This window comes from Hemitrygon akajei, chromosome 5 (assembly GCF_048418815.1).
Source record: "Hemitrygon akajei chromosome 5, sHemAka1.3, whole genome shotgun sequence".
In the NCBI taxonomy this organism is placed as follows: domain Eukaryota; kingdom Metazoa; phylum Chordata; class Chondrichthyes; order Myliobatiformes; family Dasyatidae; genus Hemitrygon; species Hemitrygon akajei.
This window is the reverse complement of record NC_133128.1, coordinates 53,050,617-53,071,803: the sequence shown is the minus strand read 5'-3', so window position 1 is coordinate 53,071,803 and position 21,187 is coordinate 53,050,617. Positions and strand designations below refer to the sequence as shown.

The window sequence follows — 21,187 nt, the reverse complement described above, 5'->3', positions numbered from 1 at the left end:
CCGATCTGCTAAATGTTTCCAGTATTTTCTGTGTCTGTTTCAGCTTCCAGCACCTGCAATTTGATTTTCTTTCTGCTACATACAAAATTATCCAGTGTTAACAAATATTAAGCTATTTGTGCAATAATAAATCAGAAGGAACTCAACAGATCATCACATTACTCACTTCAATTTATTTTTTTGCTTTGTATCTGCATTAAGCAAAATAATTAGATTTGCTCATTTAATTTCTACTGAATGTAGAAGAATATTGGGTAACTCACAAATAGAACTCTCACTTCCTTATATACTTGGTTAAATTAACTTGGACCCAGTGAATTGACACTCATTTTGAATATGGGAAACTGCTTGGTGAATGAGGGAGTCTCCATCTTTGTAATTGTAAGTATTGCAATTGTTAAATCAATGTGGAAGTGTTTGAGTATATTGCTTACCGATATATTCTTCAGATTAAATTATTTGATTACCAGTTTTAGCACATTGTGGGCTATGGAATCAATTTATTTTCAATCAAAATATAAATATGAGAGTGATGATTTTGCTGATTAAATGTTTTCAAAGCTAACAGTGGTAGATTAAACTAATATCTTATTTCACCTCTAGCTGTAATTTTTGATGACTTTAAAAGTAATGCTATATTTTTCAATGAGCATAAATATAAAACTGGACAAACTATCAGCGATACTCATAAATTTAGATGTCCATTCTTCAGAAACTACCCTATTTCGAATGATCACATAGAGAAATAGTTATAAAATTGGTCAGAGTGGTGTTGTCAATTAGGAATAATTTCCTTGCAATATTACTTTAGCTAATTGCATGAATATTAAGTATAGATTCAAAATATTTTCCTTAGGTATAGTGTGCTCAAAGTAAAATTGATTTAATAAGAAATAAAATGTAACTGTTGGGGTATAACAAACAGAAAATTATTCTAATGAAGGTAATTGCAGTATCTTTATTTGGGTAAGGGGAATACGCTTTGCAGTTGTTGTTATATTAGTGTATTTATTTTTATTATCTTACCTTACAGAATTTATATTTTCTTTAAAAATATATGTGTTAGTATAGCAGTTATGTAGCTGATATAGTAGTTCTTAGGCTTAGACTAACAGCAGAGAATGAGTTGACATTCACTAAAGTGGTTCCAGACTTGGATTAAAAGGTTTTTAAAAATTCTGAAGAAATTGCATTTCCACAAAACATAATCCATTCCCTAAAGTATTTTAAGGGAAGGAAATCAGCATTTACTAGTCCATATGAGACACACGGCCTCAGAGAAATAAGCTAATTTCTTAATTATTTTTGAAGTGGTTCAGGGACCATTCTTATCAAAATTGTTATGTAGAAAACAAGAAATGTGTTGCTTTGTATTAGGAAGATGCCACTTAAGGGTAATTAGAGTGAGGCAGTAATGAACAGCCTCACCAGCAATGCAGAGATGGGAGCTATTGTTTTGAAAAAACTCCTATATTTGATTTGCATTATTACTATACTACACTGGAGTGTTTAAGAGCTTTATTCCATTAATGTGATAATCTGAATTGGACAGGTTTGAAATTTATTAAAATGAGTGCTAAAGCTTTGGTTTTGTTAATAACAAGTGTAACTAAAATAACTGACTGCAGAGTGAAGAAATTTACAAAGTGAAACAGGAAGTTTTCTATTTTTATTCTGCTTGCAATTTCTGAAATTAACTTTTGTGTAATAGTTTCTGATGACTTGACCATCTCACACAGGTGTTTAATGTAGGAGGGGTAAGGGATGACCTCCCGCACAGAAGTGTTAAAAGAGAGTCTCTAACCATCTAATCGTCGACACTACCATTGCTGTATTTCCTATGATCATCTTCCCGGGGGTCGTCGTTGACCAGGAATCTGCAACATAAATACTGTGGCTTCCTGAGTAGTTCATTCTGAGTCTTTAGTGAGTGACTCTCTTTCTCATAGACTCACCACTATCTACAGGATACAACTGAGGAGCATGATCTATTTCTCTCCCCTTTTGACTGACTGTGAAACTTCAAAAGATTTGACACCATCCAGATTGACACTTCAGTGTGTACCCTCTAGAAAATGTACTGGATGTACCAAGATCTATCCAAAGACACCTCCTAAAAACATAGCCTCTGCCGCCAAGAAGAACAAGGGCAGCAGCAATGTGGGAACACTCAACAGCCAGTGGCAATACCATCGTGGGAAGACTGCAGTGTTCAGGAAGGCAGCTCATTATTACTTTATCAAGGGCAATTAAGGGTGAATAATGAATGCCAGCCTTCTCAGGAGAGCCTAGATCCTGAGAAAATGAATTTTAAAAGGGACAGGAAAAGAATTAATACAAAAATCGATGTCAGAAGGTTGAGCGCTCACCATAAAAAATATGACGGTACTGAATCCTAGGTAACTGTTAAGCAGGTTGATTATGTCAAGTTGTTTCCTTAATCTGAATTCTTTTAATAAAGTTTAATTCATTTTTCTTTTGACACATCACCTCATGTTATGTTTTGCTTCGATCCCACAGTTCTCTTAGAGCAGGATTGCATGCACAGCATAAAGTTAACAGTGTACTTGCCACTTGGAATGGAAACAAAAGCCTTCCAGTCAAACATCTATTCTCACACTATTAAACCATAGTTATTCCCAGGGCTAATGCAACTTTTCTAAATCTGCAATAAAAATCACAAATTTTGGCAGTAGTTATTTTCTTACCAACTATCATCTGCATCAGTACTATTAATACTTAATCCTCACCATAGGATATGGTTTCACAGGTGTGGGGCTGTCCTAGTGACTGGTAACGAGAGTCTACAGAAAGGATCATACATTTTCAACTCACTGGCCATATACGGCCACCAGGATTCAAGCTCCAGTCTCTGAAGTCTCTCACTTGATCACTTTGACAAAAGAACATCCTGTGGAGAGGAGATTATCGATCCATTTATGTATTTTAAGAAACACGACAGATTTGAGATTTTACACAATATTTCACAAACTCTACAAATGCTTGTGTGATTTGCTACTAGAATGCACACCAAATGCAAGCACAGGCCTGGCTAAGTACTCAATAAAATTCACTCCATTTCAAACCAGTTTTGTATTCCTGAGTAACACAAGCTGCTTGGTTTTGCTGCTTATTAAGATGAAAAGTGGCCTTTGTTGTGTCTATTGAGTCTATGTGATTGATACATTAAATTCTGCAGATGCCGGAGATCCAAAGCAACACATTCAAGATGCTGGAGGAACACAGCTGTCTAGGCAACATCTATGGAAATAAATAACAGATGATGTCTTGGGCCAAGACTCTTCCTCAGGACTGGAAAGGAAGGGGGAATATGCCTGAATAAAAAGATGGGGGGAGGAGATGGAGGGCAGCTGGAAGGTGATAGTTGAAGCTTGGTTGGTGAGGAAGGAATCGCATAGGAGAGGAGGGTGGACATTAGGAGAAAGGGAAGGAGGAGAGGATACCGGAGGAGTGATAGGCAGATAAGAAGAGGCAAGAGACCGGAGTGGGGAATAGAAGAAGAGGGGAGTTGGTGAGGAATTTTTTTACAGGAAGCAGAAATCGATGTTCATGCCATCAGGATGCAGGCTATCCAGACAGAATATAAGATGTCGCTCCTCCACCCTAAGAGTGGTCTCTTCATGGCACAAGAGGAGACTATGAACCAACAAATTCTCTTGTGGGCATTTGGGCTCACTCCAGAAGCCCAATCAGTGGCAGAAGCAGTGCACAGTGAGGTTTTGCGCAGGTCGGCAATGCTTGTTTAAAGGTACAGAAGGGACAATTAGGGCGGCTATTGTTGGGAATAGGCCAGTGGTGAGAGTAGGAGTGTCAGGCTTTGGCTCAAAGGAGGCTTCGACTCACAAGAGGCATTGGCTCTGGGTAATTTCTATTAAGCTTCCCTTCTTTTCTCTTACTCTACCTAGTACAGCAAATAGCCATTGTGTGTTCTTCATGCAGGATGTTGGAGCCCTGGGAGACCCAGAGTTTCCCAGAGGACTACATCTGTGTGAAGTGCATCCAGCTGCAGCTCCTTGAAGATCGTGTTAGGGATCTGGAGCAGCAGCTGGATGACCTTCAGCTTGTACAGGAGAATGAGTTACAGGGAAGTAGTCACCCCAGAGTTGCAGGAGGCGAGTAGCTGGGTGGCTGTCAGGAGAAATGGAAATGTGAAAAGGCAGTTAAAACAGCACCCCCATGGCCATTCCCCTCAAAAGTAAGTACACCGTTTTGGATACTGCTGTGGGGGATGACCTCCCAGGGGAATGGCACAGAGACCAGGTTACTGGCACTGGGCATGGATCTATGGTGCAAAAGGAAAAGGGAAGACAGGAGCGGTAGTGATAGGGGACTCAATAGTGAGGGGAACAGACAGGAGATTCCGTGGACGTGAATGGGACACTCAAATGGTATGATGCCTCTCAGGTGCCGGGGTCAGGTACATCACGGATCACATCCACAACACTTTGGAGGGGAAGGGAGAGCAGCCAGATGTCTTGGCACACATTGGTACCGATGACATAGGAAGGAAAAGCAAAGAGGTCCTGAAAAGAGAATTTAGAGGGCTAGGCAGAAAGCTCAGATTACAATGGGAAATAAAAAAGACATGCCAAAAGGGCAATGTTATGATAGTCTTGGGAGATTTCAACCTGCAGGTCGATTTGGAAAATCTGGTTGGTAATGGATCTCAAGAGAGTAAGTTTGTTGAATGCCAACGAGATGGCTTTTTAGAACAGTTTGTCGTAGAGCCTACTAGTGGATCAGCTATACTGGATTGGGTGTTATGTAATGAACTGGAGACAATTAGGGAGCGTAAGGTAGAAGAATACTTAGGAGCCAGTGATTGAGTTCAACTTGAAATTTGATAGGGACAAAGTAAAGTCTGACATAGCAATATTTCAGTGGAGAAAAGGAAATTACAATGGTATGAGAGAGGAGTTGGCCAAAGTAAATTGGAGGGAAATGCTGGCCGGGATGAGAGCAGAGCAGCAATGGTGTGAGTTTCTGAGAAAAATGAGGAAGATGTAGGATAGATGTATTCCAAAAATGAAGAAATACTCAAAAGGCAAAGTACTACAACCATGACTGACAAGGGAAGCCAAAGCTAATGTAAAAGCAAAAGAGAGGGCATACAACAAAACAAAAATTAGCAAGAAGGTAGAGGATTGAGAAGCTTTTAAAAACCTACAGAGAGCAACTAAAAGAATCATTAGAAGGGAAGGGATAAAATATGAAAGCAAGCTAGCAAACAACATCAAAATGGATAGTAAAAGCTTTTTCAAGTATGTAAAAAAATAAAAGAGATATGATAACAGATGTAGGACCACTTGAAAATGAGGCCAGAGCAATAATAGCAGGGGAAAAGGAGATGGCAGATGAACTAAATTAGTATTTTGCATCAGTCTGTGGAGGGCGAAGTGTGAACTGGTGTTCAGCTAACTATTCTGTGAGGTTAGCTCACCTCCCTGCTGAACTAGCTTCCTGGCTGCGGACTCTGTGGTTCATGTTTTGTGTGCTACTTGTTTACTTTTTTTATTGTTGCACCTTTTTTTCTGAACAAGGGGTGTTCGGCGGTCTTTGTTGTGTGGAGTTTTTTTAATGGGTTCTATTATGTTTATTGGTTTTGTGGCTGCTTGCAAGAAGATGAATCTGAGGGATATATATATATATATGTATATAAAGCATATACATACTTAGATAATAAATGTACTTTGAACTTTGAACCTTCTCCTTACTAATAGCAACTATACCTACTTATGCCCTCTGACACTCACAAATTTCCAGCATACTGCTAGTGTTTTCCACAGTGAAGACTGACACAAAATACTTATTAAGTTCATCCACCATTTCTTTGTCCCCCATTACTACCTCTCCAGCATCATTTTCCAGCAGTCTGATAGCCACTCTCGCATTTCGTTTACTCCTTATATATCTAACACATCTTTTGGTATCCCCCTTTTATATAATTGGCTAGCTTACATTCCTATTTCATCTTTTCTCTTCTTATTGCTTTTTTCGTTGTCTTCAGTGGGTTTTTAATAGCTTCTCAATTGTCTAACTTCCCACAATTTTTTACTGCATTAGATAGGCTCTCTTTTGCTTTTAAGCTGTCTTTGACTTCCCCCATCGGCCACGGTCACATCATTTTCTCTTTAGCATACTTTTCCATCTTTGGGATGTATCTATCCTGTACCTTCTGCATTGCTCCCAGAAACTTCAACCACTGCTTTTCTGCTGTCATCCCCACTAGGGTCCCCTTCCAATCAACTTTCACCAGCTCCTCTCTCATGCCTCTGTAATTCCCTTTACTCCACTGTAATACTGATACATCTGACTTTACCTTCTCCCTCTCAAATTGCCAGGTGAATTCTATCATATTATGATCACTGCCTCCTAGGAGTTGGTACACAGTAAGTTCCCTAATCAAATCTGATTCATTACACAATCCCCTTTTTTTTCTTTTGCAGCTGGTGTGGCTTGGAATAAATGCATTTCTCTTCGTCAATTACTTTTTTGTCTATGAAGATGGACCGAAGTTTTATTACACACGAGAGCTGGTTGGGGTGAGTTGATATGCCTTTGGAAGCTATAGTCTTGGGCTGGGGTTTATTTCCCATAGATTCACTGGAACTCATGTGTCTTTCTTTCAATCCACTTAGTCTGCTCTGGCGTGGGCTCGTGCACCTGCTGCATGTTTGAATTTTAACTGCATGCTGATTCTGCTACCGGTCTGTAGAAATCTGCTGTCGTTCATAAGAGGATCCTGTGGGGTAAGAGGCTAAACGACATCCTCAAGATTGTACAAAAATATTCTACTTCCACTATCTTACTGAGTTTCCTCGGGTTTTATGTCACATTTTGAGAAGTTGGGCTATAGGGACTCTGACAATAGTATTTTTGATTGAAAATTGTAAAAAAAAATAAGCTCTGCGGGATTTATTTCAACCTTTAATTGTATAACTGTTATGCAGGTAGTAAATCAGTTACCCCATAAAGTCAAGGCTGGATTCTGTAACGACGTAATGCATGAAATTTGGAAATTACAGTTAAGATGCTCCGTTTACTCTTAAAGCACAGAACATAAGACAACACTATGCTGCACCACTCAATGAACATCACAAAATATCCCAGATGCTGGAAATCTGAAACAAAAACAGAGAAGTCCATAAACACTCAGCAGGCCAGACAGCATCTGTGGAAAGAGAAACAGAGTTAACATTTCAAGTGCAACTGTTTTGCTGCTTCACCGAGAAAGAATTCTTGGGTCCCTGGATGGTGGGAAGGGTAGAGGTTAAAGGGCGTGTGTTGCGGGGAAGTGCTGCAAGATGCGAAGTGCTTGGTAACCTCTCTTCTACTTTAGTGCTGCAGACACACTCTCAGAAGACAACTGGACAAAAACATCACCTTTCATAAACTGGTAGCTTACATGATTGCTTTGCATACAGGTAAGTTATAGAACACTGCAGGTCAGTTATAGCATTGCCAAACCCTTATTATGTTTGAGTTTTACTTTTTTTATGGAATTAAAGTCAAGAAATCAGATTAAAACAGTTTCAAAGATTATGTATATTTTCTGGTCAAACTTTAAATAGAATGTACTTAATTAGAACATTTTTGATTAAATCAATTAAAGAACATTGGCAGGGATTAATAAAAATATTTTCAATTAAGAATAAAAGAAGTGTGAGAAATGTAAAAGAAATGCAACTGCCACATCATGAGCAATAATTCAGGTCAATGAAAAGATCAGTCTTGTCTGAACATTGCTGTGGATTGTGATTATCTTTGTCAACATTAATATTCCATACCTATAATGGGGAAGAATCCTAAACCTTGAATGCAGTTTTGGTGGGTCTGTCATGTGTTTGTATCTTGAAGTCAGAAACTATAGCTCTATATGTTATGGTGAAGGATTGACAATATTAAAACGAGTAATTCTGGTCCCTCACTTCAGATAGTAAGGTGTTCAGGTCTGAGTTCTAGATCTCTGAACACTGACGAAGAAAGCTGTGACCTCAGTTGTAGTAGAGTTCCCTGACACCAGACACAGTTATCTGCTGTTTCTCTATCAAGGTTGCTCTGTCCTTTGCTCTGGAAGTCAATACTTTTGTCCATTAGTCCTTCAGATTGAATCACTGGAGAGAATGTTCGGCTCCTTGGAGGGTGGGAAGGAAGGAGATTGTAAGAGTTCTGTATGCTTTCTGGGGGTCATTTGTTTTTAACTATCATCCACATAATTATGATAATATATTAGTAGTTAAACCCAGTTTGAAGAACAGTTCCACTTGATAGCTCTGTTGTCAATGCACCCCCCCCCCCATCCCCCAACTGCACTCGTAGAACTCGGGAGGTAATTAGCCAATCCATATTTCCTTTGCTTTTGGACACAAAGCAAGTTGGGTAGCCTCCAGTGTTGTATCTGCATTAGAATTCTGTCTTGTTTTCTGTCAGGATCCCATGAATGTAGTCTTTCATTGACATCAGTTGCAGAAAACTAAATTGACCGATGTCTGGATAATATGAGAGTGAGGATCACAGGAGAAGACCAAGATGCATCACTTACTTTCTGGCTGAGGGTGATTCTAATCACCTTAGCCATGTCTTTTGAACTCACAACTGATCTCCTCCATCTTTGAGGATGGGAATGTTTTGGGAGGTTCCTCCTCCATACAAGGCCACAAGTGTTTATTAATGCATATGATAGGACGATTGACTCGTAGAACCACCTTCATTCAACATTTGATGTTTGATATCTCAACTTCCATAGCAACACAAAGAGAAGTAATGCAACATCTGGGTGCTGCAATAGATTTTCAGACCTTTATTATGGAAGCTCAGCCCATTGCCATAATGACGCAGGGTGCTCTGTTCAAAGAAGTTCGAATAGTTTCATGTCCTCCAAGAAACTGTAAGGATTGCTGACTCCATCACAGGCGAATTTTAGATGCTATAGTGAACATACACTGGACTAACTTGAGTCCGATCGTACTGTTATAATTGACTGTGTTTGAGACTTTGGTAAATAAATGATAGGAACATTAAGTTCAGAACTGCATATGAGCTGAATTCGTTGATTGTATATTGCCCATTATTATCTATTTAGTTCACACTGCCAATAGACAGACACATTACTTTTGATGATCATTTACATAATTCAATATTATACAGGGTTTAGAACAGATTATGCATTTTTCCTTCACAGCCATTCATATCATCGCTCATTTATTCAACTTCAAGCGGTTTATGGATAGCCAGCTGGGTGAATGTGGACAACTCAACACAGTCTTGTCAAAAATAGGAGGAAACGAAGGTTACCTGAATCCAATTCGATCCAACGATACGGTAGTCTTCAATTGTCTTTTGATACCTTAACAAAATCAGAGGGGGGAAATCAGTGTATATGCTGGACAAAAGGAAAATAAACTAAAGGAAGTAGCTCCTGAAGTCAATTCAGCAGAAAATATACAAAGGAATAATAGATAGATAGATAGATAGATAGATAGATAGATAGATAGATAGATAGATAGATAGATAGATAGATAGATAGATAGATAGATAGATACTTTATTCATCCCCATGGGGAAATTCAACTTTTTTTTTCCAATGTCCCATACACTTGTTGTATCAAAACTAATTACATACAATACTTAACTCAGTAAAAAAATATGATATACATCTAAATCACTATCTCAAAAAGCATTAATAATAGCTTTTAAAAAGTTCTTAAGTCCTGGCGGTAGAATTGTAAAGCCTAATGGCATTGGGGAGTATTGACCTCTTCATCCTGTCTGAGGAGCATTGCATCGATAGTAACCTGTCGCTGAAACTGCTTCTCTGTCTCTGGATGGTGCTATGTAGAGGATGTTCAGAGTTTTCCATAATTGACCATAGCCTACTCAGCGCCCTTCGCTCAGCTACCGATGTTAAACTCTCCAGTACTTTGCCCACGACAGAGCCCGCCTTCCTTACCAGCTTATTAAGACGTGAGGCGTCCCTCTTCTTAATGCTTCCTCCCCAACACGCCACCACAAAGAAGAGGGCGCTCTCCACAACTGACCTATAGAACATCTTCAGCATCTCACTACAGACATTGAATGACGCCAACCTTCTAAGGAAGTACAGTCGACTCTGTGCCTTCCTGCACAAGGCATCTGGGTTGGCAGTCCAGTCTAGCTTCTCGTCTAACTGTACTCCCAGATACTTGTAGGTCTTAACCTGCTCCACACATTCTCCATTAATGATCACTGGCTCCATATGAGGCCTAGATCTCCTAAAGTCCACCACCATCTCCTTGGTCTTGGTGATATTGAGACGCAGGTAGTTTGAGTTGCACCATATCACAAGCATAGGGGTTTATTGGACTGCAATCTACCATTACTTTCTTCTCAAGACTTTGCACATACGTTTGGGTGGAAGCACCTTTTCAGAGGGCCAGATAAGTGTATATTTCAGTATCCTGCTTTAGTTCTGATTTATGTCAAATTCCACACATTTATCCTGAGACTGGCCAGAATTCACCTTGCTTTACTTGGGCAGATGAGGTGATTTACAGAACTGTTGGAACAAATGTGCAGCACTTGATTCCACTTGTGAAAGCAGAGATGTGGCCACAATGTGCATCTTAATACTCACTAAAAAAGGCCAGGTCACTGATATTCATTGACAGCTTGTCACTTTGAAGGGGATCAGAATGAAAATGCTTGCTCCTTGGCACCTCCCCAGAAATACATTCTGGGGAGCAGGAGTGAGCTAACTTCTATGATAAGTTTTAAACATTTTAACAAGGAATTTTGCTGTGCAATATTAGGCCTTTAAGGCCCACCATTCACATATATAAGAAGCCCAATGGCTCCTATAGATAGCTAACAGGGACGCCAAAACAAAAAAAAATCACTACTGGGAAGGCCCCCAGTACTACTGGTAGCATGTCATCCAATTCCTACCCTCATCTTGCTTTGCCTTGCCAGGATGAATTAGATTGAATCCAGAGGAAACATTGTTTTTTTTTGTTATTTCTGCCCTCACATGCTGAGTTTTCCCTTCCGTTTTGCTTTTGCTATCTTTTATTCCAATGACTGGTCAACATGACAGTCTTTCTTCTCCAGAATCCTACTGAGGTGGCGTTCGTAACCCTGGCAGGCCTGAGTGGAGTAGCTATCACTCTGGCTTTGATCCTTATGATAACATCATCCACAGAGATTATCAGGCGATCATACTTCGAGGTCTTCTGGTACACCCACCACCTGTTTGTGGTCTTTTTTGTTGGGCTCGTGATCCATGGAATTGGGTATGTAGCATATACATATACATATACATATATATATGAGGAGAGTGAATAGCTTTTATAACAACTCATGTGCCGTGTATATTGCAGTAAATCTCTTTAAAGTAACATATTTATTGAAGCACATTTGTACTAACAAGTGCTGAAGATTTCTTTGCTGAGGAGAATTGGCAGATCAGGATCCAACAATTTTTATCATTAACAATCTGAATTCTCGTGCCATGTGTGAAAAGAAAGTAGTAGCCTTAGAGAGGTTACGGAATTCTCTACCCCAGTTATACCACAGGATCATTTACAAATAGGGTCACTGTCATGCCGGTTATTGTACTGAGAAACACAAATCCTGACAGACGAGAGATACTGTTTTCATTAACAATTATAATTAAAAGATAATTATGTTGTTGTCTGGGATGACATTGCAAAATTCATGGAATTTTGTCTACAGGATTTAACCAATATTTTCGCTTAGTGCTCAGGAGCTTTGATCAAGCAGGAATTTAGTGACAGAAACGCAATATAAGAAAGGAAGGCAAACCACTTGGCTGCTTACTGTGAGCGAGCTGTTTGTGGTAATGGCGACAGAAAATCAGATGGGTAGGTAGCAGGACTGTGATAATGTTACACAGGACTGTACGTTGCACCATGAGAAGGAAACAAATCCATCACACTGCACCCTATCAAAGGTCAGTGACATAAGGAAATTAAAACCCCGATGTATATCAGTTAGCTATAAGCACTTTTGTTAATAAAGCAAACAAATTATAGTTAAAGGTAATTATGTCGTTGTCTGGGAAGACATTGTCAAAATCATGGAATTTACAGCACTATTGATAATAAAGGAAACAAATTGTTCATAACTGGATACCATAAACAGCAAAAATGAAGGCTGAAGTATCCATTTTGTTGCTGAAAAATAAGAACATAAGAAATAGAAGCAGGAATAGGCCATCTGGCCATTCGCACCTACAACACCATTCAATAAGATCATGGCTGATCTGGCTGTAGAATAAGCTCCACCTGCCTGCCTTTTACCCTTTACTTCCTTTACTATGCAAAAATCTATCTAATTACAGTAGTCTTAAGTATATTTATTGAGGTAGCCCTAGGCAGAGAATTCCATAGATACACTACCCTCTGGGAATAGCATTTCCTCCTTATCTCCATTCTAATCTGCTATCCAAAATCTTGAAGCTATGTCCCTTATTTCTAGTCCCATCTGCAAATGGAAACAACTTTTCTACCTCTCTCTTATTATCCTTCACAGAATTCTATGATTCTACAAGGTCCTCTCTCAATCTTCTGAATTGCAACAATCATAGTCCCAGGCAGCTCAGACTCTCCTCACAGGCTAAACCCCTTCATCTTCAGAATCAACCAGGCGAACCTCCTCCAAAGCCAGTTTATCTTTTCCCAAGGAGACTAGAATTGCACACAATACTCCAAGAGCAGGCTCATCAATTCCCTTTAGAGCTGCAGCATAAACTCCCTACACTTAACAACAATCCCTCTAGCAACAAGGGCCAACATTCCATTTGCCGGCTTGATATCCTGTTGCACCTTTCGTGATTCATGATAAGCACCCCCAAGCACAACAATAAGCTGCAATCTTTCACTATTTAAATAATAATCTGACCTTCCATTTTCCCTTTCAAACGGATGGCATCACATGTACCAATAGTGCAGTGTATCTGACAGACCCCTTCTTACTTACCTAACCTGTCGATTTTTCTCTGCACTCTCTGCAACCTCTGTAAAATTTGCTTTTCCACTCAATTTAGTGTCATCAGCAAGCTTAGATATGCTACACTCAGTCCTCTCTTCAAATCACAAATGTGTATTGTGAATAGTTGCAGCCCATCACCCCTTTCACCACTGTCTGCCACTGGCGAAGCATATATTTATCCCAACTCTCTGCCTTCTATTGGTTGAGCTATCTTCTATCTTTGCTAATGCAATACTTCATCTCCAGGCATCCTTGTCTTATGGATAAGTCTTTTATGTGGTACCTTATCAAGTGCCTTCTGCAAATCCAAGTATACAGCATCCACCTGTCCCCTTGAATCCACTAAGCTCATTACATCCTCAAAGAACTCCAAAGAGGACTACCCTTCCTGAATCCATGTTGTGTCTGCCTGATGGAACCACTTCTCTCCAGATGTCTCACTATTTCTTCCTTAATGAATGCTTCAAGCATCTTCCTGAACCCAGATGTTAAACTAACTATAGTCACCTGCCTTTTGCTCCCATTCTATTCTTAGACAATGGTGTGACTTTCACTGATTTCCAATCCACTGGGACCTGCTCAGAGTGCAGAAAGTGTTGGCAAATTATCATAAATGCTTCTACTATATCATCCGTCATTTCCTTCTGTACCCAGAAACACCATCTATATGGACCAGGGAACTTGTCTACCCTAGTTTGCTCAGCACTTCCTCTTTAGTATTGACAATGGTATTGAGGTATTCACCTCCAATCACATCCATAATATCTCTGTTTGGCATGTTAGATGTGTCCTCCAGCATGAAGATCAGCATGAAATAGTCATTCAAAGCTTCAGCTATTGCCACATTACATAATATTAATTCCCCTTCTCATCTTCCAAGGGACCAACTTTCATTTTATGAGCTGCCTGAGACTTTTTCCACTTGATATAATTACAAAATATTTACTCTTGTTTTTTTATATTTTGGGCCAGTTTACTTTCATAATTTATCTTCCTTTTTCCTATGGTTTACTTAGTGTTATTTTTTAAGTTTTACCTATCTTCCAGTTTCCCACTACTCTTGCCACCCTTGTATGCACAAGCTTTGTAGTTTGATACCTTCGTTTATTTCCTTAGTTATCAAAAGCTGGCTTTCCCATTTTTCCTGCCCTTGCTTTAAACTGGAATTTTACTTCTTTTAAGCACTGAAAAATCTCTTTGTAAGTCTTCTGTTTTTCAGCTGCCCCACCATATAGCTTGTATTCCCAGTTGACGCTGGCCAACACCTCTCTCGTCGTGAATAGTCTCCCTTGTTTAGGCATAATACATAATATATTTTGCCTATCTCATGCTCAGGACTAGATCCAAGATAGCATATTCTCTTGTAGGTTCAATAACATGCTATTCAAGACATTCGACAAAGGAGTGTCAGTTAGTGCATTGAGTTTAAAATACTGTAAGGTCTCACTGAAACATAAGATTCTCAGAAAATGGCAGACAGATATGGAAAGAAGCTTGTTATGTTGCTCAATACTGAGATGAGGTTTTTTTTTATGAATTATGAATCTGTGAAATTGGAAGGCTGAAGGTACTGAATACTTAAACAAATTCAAATATGAGACTGATTTGTTTTTGGACAACAAGGGAATCAAGGAATATGGAACCTGGCATGAAAGATGATACAAGGCTGAAAATGATTTTATTTAATAGAGGACTAATGTATTTATTCAAGAGAGATTTCAGAAAGAGAGCAGGCCTTATTTAATTTGCCAGTATTACATTCCATCAGTAAATTACTGCAGTGTCAGTTTGCATTATGTGCATGGAACTTGAAATCGGCCATACACATTTAACCTTTAGATTGTGAACAGTTGTTCTAAGGTGAATCTCTAGAGCATAGTAGAACAACAGTCATGTTAGAACTTGAATCCAAAGGCCTAAGTTATTGATCTGAAAGCAAGAGACTGACTCTCACTAATACAGAGGTGCAGCTGTTAATGTGCTGCACAGCACCAGCAACACAGGTTCAATCCTGACAGGCAGACAGACAGACATATTTTATTGATCCCGAGAGAAATTGGGTTTCGTTACAGTCGCACCAACCAAGATTAGTGTAGAAATATAGCAATATAAAACCATAAATAATTAAATAATAATAAGTAAATTATGCCAAGTGGAAGTAAGTCCAGGACCAGCCTATTGGCTCAGGGTGTCTGACACTCCGAGGAAGGAGTTGTAAAGTTTGATGGCCACAGGCAGCAATGACTTCCCATGACGCTCAGTGTTACATCTCGGTGAAATGAGTCTCTGGCTGAATGTACTCCTGTGTCTAACCAGTACATTATAGAGTGGATGGGAGACATTGTCCAAGATGGCATGCAACTTGGACAGCATCCTCTTTTCAGACACCACCGTCAGAGAGTCCAGTTCCACCCCCACAACATCACTGGCCTTACAAATGAGTTTGTTGATTCTGTTGGTGTCTGCTACCCTCAGCTTGCTGCCCCAGCACACAACAGCAAACATGATAGCACTGGCCACCACAGACTCGTAGAACATCCTCAGCATCGTCCAGCAGATGTTAAAGGACCTCAGTCTCCTCAGGAAGTAGAGACGGCTCTGACCCTTCTTGTAGACAGCCTCAGTGTTCTTTGACCAGTCCAGTTTATTGTCAATTCGTATCCCCAGGTATTTGTAATCCTCCACCATGTCCACACTGACCCCTTGGATGGAAACAGGGGTCACCGGTGCCTTAGCCTTCCTCAGGTCCACCACCAGCTCCTTAGTCTTTTTCACATAAAGCTGCAGATGATTCTGCTCGCACCATGTGACAAAGTTTCCCACTGTAGCCCTGTACCCAGCCTCATCTCCCTTGCTGATGCATCCAACTATGGCAGAGTCATCAGAAAACTTCTGAAGATGGCAAGACTCTGTGCAGTAGTTGAAGTAGTTGACATTGATGCTGCCTGAGTGGAATCTGCAAGTCCTTCTGGTGGCTTTCCACGTTTTCTTTTTCCTTTTCCTCCTACATTCAAAAGACATGATAGTAGGTTGATTGGATATTGTAAATGACCCCAAATGTCAGGAGGCAGGAGAATGCTGATGGGCACGTGGGAGAGAATAGATTAGGGGAAATAAATGAAGATATGAGACTGCATGAGATGGCATCAATTCAATGGGTTGAACAGTAATGTGAAAATAAAAGTTCAAGAACTTTTTTTAAATCTGAAATAAAATGGTGGAAATGTAATGTGCGAGTCATCAGGTTTACGTGCATCTGCTGTTCTTATCTGGCCTATAATCGATTCTTACTTCTTTCTGAAGTGCTTTAATCATTCCACTAAGCTCAGAGGCAAGTTGCTCGGGGCAATGAGTACTGGCCTCAGCCAGATATGGTCAAACCCCACAAATAAAGAAATGCATAGAAGAAAGATCTGATTCATGACCCTAAAATTTGAAATCTATTTGACAGAATTAAAAAGAAAGTAGGGAAAATGATGTTTATATATTTTTTACATTAAATATGGCTAAAATCCTTTCAGGGTTCTGGTGACCCTCCAAAAACTAATGTCTCCCTTTTCTCATTTTAAATTGACAAATGGCAATAACAAAGCTTTTTTAAAACAGTAGACAATAAGTAATGCTTTGTCATGCACCTGCACTTAATCAAAAGTCACACCCGATGCTTCTTTGAAACTTTCTGACAAGCTACTTTTTCTTCCAGGCAAATTGTTCGTGGTCAAACAAATGAAAGTTTGAAGGAGCATAATGCCACCTTCTGCAAGGACAAGTACTCACAGTGGGGGTCTGATCCAAAATGCCCTCTGCCTAAGTTTTCAGGGAATCCACCAATGGTATGTAAATATTTGTTTACTTTTAGTATAATAATATTTCTTTAAGATAATTTAATTACTTCAATCTATTATACACTTTCCTACAAAGCCTAATTGATGCTTTTACAGACGTGGAAATGGGTGGTTGGTCCAATGGCTCTGTATGTCTGTGAGAGATTCGTACGGTTTTGGAGATCTCAGCAGAAGGTTGTCATTACTAAGGTAAATATTTCTTTATATGAAGTTTACGACAGTATGTCTCCTTGTTATACAAAACTATTTCTAGTGTGCGTGTGAAAAGCATATGAGAGTTCCTGAGGTAGAGCTCTTGTTATTATTTCTAAAGTAAAAATCTCTACCAGGAAGGTTGTGCTCTGAACTGCCCCATGCATTATGTTGTTCAGCCGTTAAATTTGACTTATCACACTCCTCCTCCCACTGGCTGCTCTAATAAATGAAGTCCTGAGTGAACCACTTCAGTGCTTCTTCACGTAAAGCACAAGGGAAAGCAGGCGGAATTTCTGGCGGATTGCCTCTTCCACCTCGATAGTTTTAGAGTGGAACTTGAAGGGATCTAAAAGCAGTTGGACAATCTCCACTGCAAACTGGGAAGCTACAATACTTGAGAACAATGAATGAAAGGTATCTTTTCAAAAAGGAAAGGAAACAAAACTGGACATTGAAACAGTTCATTGTATATACAATTAGTTATTATCTAATATTAAAGCATTTATAAACTGAAACAAACTCTTTACAATAGCTATCTTAAATAGGGCTTTATATAAGTAAATAATCAGGCATTGACTGCTTTTGTACTTAAACACAGGATTGTTTGCTAATACCTCTGTATACCTATCCACAGGTTGTTACTCATCCCTCCAAAGTTCTGGAGCTACAGATGAAAAAGCGAGGCTTTAAGATGGAGGTTGGCCAGTATATTTTTGTCCAATGCTCCAAGATTTCAAGCCTGGAGTGGCATCCCTTCACACTGACCTCATCCCCAGAGGAAGATCACTTCAGCATCCACGTGAGACAAGTGGGAGACTGGACTGACAATCTGTTCAAAGTGTGTGGTGGAAATCAAAAGGAATTTCAAGAGGCGTGGAAACTTCCAAGGTGGGTGCAATATGTACTTAAAGCTATCTCTGGCAGCTGTATTACATTTTGGAAATCAACTTAATGACAAAATTCCATTTTGAGGTGGGATTTTCTCAGACTGTCCATCACAATAAGACTAGCACATTTATTTTTCAACATAGTCTCCTCCTGCATTTACACACTTAGTCCAGTGGTTGTGGAGCATTCGGATCTTGGACCTCCAAAAAGTGTCCACAGCAGGGGAGATTGGTTAGTTCGTGACCTAAGATAGAAGGAGATGAGTTATACAGCTGTCATTACAAGTACATGCAGTTCAACTCTGAGTGATTATGCAGAAAGTTTGAAGTTAATAACTCATCTCCTTCTACCTTAGGCCACAAACTTGTCGATCACCCCTAATGAGTTATTAACTTCAAACTTTCTGCATAATCACTCAAAGAGTTGAACTGCATGTGCATGTAACGAGAGCTGTATAACTCATCTCCTACCATAGGCCACGAACTTAGTAATCATCCCTGCTGTGAACACTTTTTGGAGGTCCAAGATCCGTATGCTTCACGACCGCTGGACTAAGTGTGTAAATGTAGGACAGGCTATGTTGAAAAATAAATGTGCTAGATTTTCTAAAATTGACTCCTTCTACCCAAGGCCACGAACTTATCAATCACCCCTCATACATACTAACAGGAAACACATCACTGTTAAAATTCAGACTTTTCCAAAAAATATACATCTTAAGTCACTTGATTAACAGAATCAGTCCTTTGAGGTCCAATGCAATTAGTGGTAGATTAACTTTAACTCCAATTAACAGTCAAATGTGATTTTAAATCACACAGCCTGGTTGAAGCCTATGTCATGAAATGGTATAAGCGGAGTTATTATAAACACAAGAGATTCTGCAATTACAGGAAATCCAGACCAACACATGCAGAATGGTGGAACAACTCAGCAGGTCAGACAGTGTCTAAGGAGTGGAGTAAACTGTCAATGTTGTGGGCCAAAGTCCATCAGGATTGGAATGGAAGGGGGAAGAGGCCAGAATTAGAAGGTGGCGGGAGGGGAAGAAGTACAAGCTGGCAGGAAATAGGTGAAACCAGGTGTAGGAGAAGGTGGGTGGCTGGGGGAGGAGGAATGAAGTGAGGAGGACGATAGGCGGAAAGGTAAAGGGCAGAAGAAGAAGAAGAAGGAATCTGATAAGAGAGGGAGAGAGTGAAGGAAGAGGGGCACCAGATGGAAGTGACAAGCAGATGAGGAGAAAAGAAGGGTTAAGAGGGGAGCCAGAATGGTGAATGGAAAAAGAAAGAAAGGAATGAGGGAGAAATTACCAGACTTTAGAGAAATTGATGATCATGCCGTCAGGTTCGAGGCTACCCAGATGAAATATGATGAGTTGGTCCCCCAATCTGTGTAGCCTTATAAGACAATAAAACCATAAGACGTAGGAGCAGAATTAGGCCATCTGGCCCATTGAGTCTGCTCCGGCATTTAATCACGGCTGATCCTTTTTTTCTCTCTCCTCAACCTCAGTTCCTGGCCTTCTCCCCGTAAACTTTGATGCCATGTCCAATCAAGAACCTATCAATCTCTGCCTTAAATACACCCAACGACCTGGCTTCCACAGCTGCATATGTCAACAAATTCCACAAATTCACCAACCTCTGGCCAAAGAAATTTCTTCGCATCTCGGCTTTGGAAGGGTGCCCCTCTATCCTGAGGCTGTGCCCTCTTGTCCTAGACTCTCCCACCATGGGAAACATCCTTTCCACATCTACTCTGTCTAGGCCTTTCAACATTCGAAAGGTTTCAATGAGATCGCCCCTCATCCTTCTGAATTTCAGCGAGTACAGACCCAGAGCCATCAAACGTTCCTCTTATGATAACCCTTTCATTCCTGGAATCATCCTTGTGAACCTCCTCTGGACCCTCTCCAATGCCAGAACATCTTTTCTCAGATGAAGGGTCCAAAACTGTTCACAATACTCAAGGTGAGGCCTCACCAGTGCCTTATAAAAGCCTCTGCATCACATCCTTGCTCTTGTATTCTGCACCTCTTGAAATGAATGTTAACATGGATTCAACCCAGATAAGTGTGAGGTGGTTAATTTTGGTAGGTCAAATATGATGGCAGAATTTAGTATTCATGGTAAAACTCTTGACAGTGTGGAGGATCAGAGGGATCTTGTGGTTTGAGTCGATAGGACACATAAAGCTGCTATGCAGGTTGACTTTGTGGTTAAGAAGGCATGGGCTCTGGGGGGGCAGGACATGCGTCTAGAATTCTAAGTATGTTTGAATCAAGACTGTGATGAGGTCAGCAGATGAGTAGTCCTATCTAAAAGTACAGCATGACTAAGCAAGTTATTGGTGTTAAAGTTCCACATTCCATCACTGTGGTGATGATTGATAGCAGACTAATGGGACTGAATTTGTCTCGCTTTTTATTGATGGATATTGTGAAATAATTCCTTATTAGTATAATTTACTGGAAGAGGTTGTGAAAAGGCACATCAATTTTAGTAGAGATCTTCTCAGGTTTTACAGCCTTAGTTAGATCCATTACAGTTTCTTATGCTGAGTTGGGTCTGTAACAAGAATCTGATGTCGATCATTCACTCTGCAGATACTTTAGTCTTGTCTTTAAAAGTCACATGCTGTACCATGTAGGTGTTGCTAATAGGGAGGCTTAGGTCCTTCTCCTATAGCTGTTCAATGATCTACCATTTTTTTTTTGCTTCAGTATTGCGGTTGATGGCCCTTTTGGCACTGCCAGTGAAGACGTCTTTCTGTATGAAACTGCTGTTCTAGTTGGAGCAGGGATTGGAGTAACCCCCTTTGCATCTGTTCTCAAATCTGTCTGGTACAAGTACACTCATTCTGATCCAAATCTGAAACTGAAAAAGGTAATGCACATTACACACATTGCTTTGGGAAAACTTCCTTTGTTTGCAAGAACTGGTTATCAGAATTTATCTAATGCTTATTTGATCCAGTGATTTATAAATTAATAAAAAACAAGTATTTGACAGTTTGATGCACGGCTGCTGTAAAAGAATGCAATAAAGTGTTCCTCGGGGCCAACTGTTCTTGTTCTATCCACTATGTGTTGTGCTTTTAATATTTCAGTATATTTGAGTAACACTAAATTTATTGTTTAATTAAACATTCTTTGTTGTGTAAATAATTCGTTACAGGTTGTATGTAAAAGTATGTGAATGGCTTACCTCATTACGCCAGCATGTCATGTGTGCATGTCTTGCTAAAAGTAAA

At 39.8% G+C, this 21,187-nt stretch overlaps 1 protein-coding gene across 1 annotated transcript in view; it reads left to right on the top strand.

The window, feature by feature from the left end:
* The first annotated feature begins 319 nt into the window (after positions 1–319).
* The window catches only part of cybb (cytochrome b-245, beta polypeptide (chronic granulomatous disease)), a 37,039-nt gene continuing 16,171 nt past the window's right edge, over positions 320–21,187 (top strand). The window contains exons 1-10 of the mRNA XM_073045572.1: positions 320–381; positions 6,468–6,563; positions 6,660–6,770; positions 7,361–7,445; positions 9,203–9,342; positions 11,106–11,287; positions 16,711–16,840; positions 16,949–17,041; positions 17,682–17,935; positions 20,658–20,820. Coding sequence (XP_072901673.1) covers positions 337–381; positions 6,468–6,563; positions 6,660–6,770; positions 7,361–7,445; positions 9,203–9,342; positions 11,106–11,287; positions 16,711–16,840; positions 16,949–17,041; positions 17,682–17,935; positions 20,658–20,820 — 1,299 coding nt within the window. The 5' untranslated portion in view covers positions 320–336. The remainder of the gene's footprint in view (positions 382–6,467; positions 6,564–6,659; positions 6,771–7,360; positions 7,446–9,202; positions 9,343–11,105; positions 11,288–16,710; positions 16,841–16,948; positions 17,042–17,681; positions 17,936–20,657; positions 20,821–21,187) is intronic.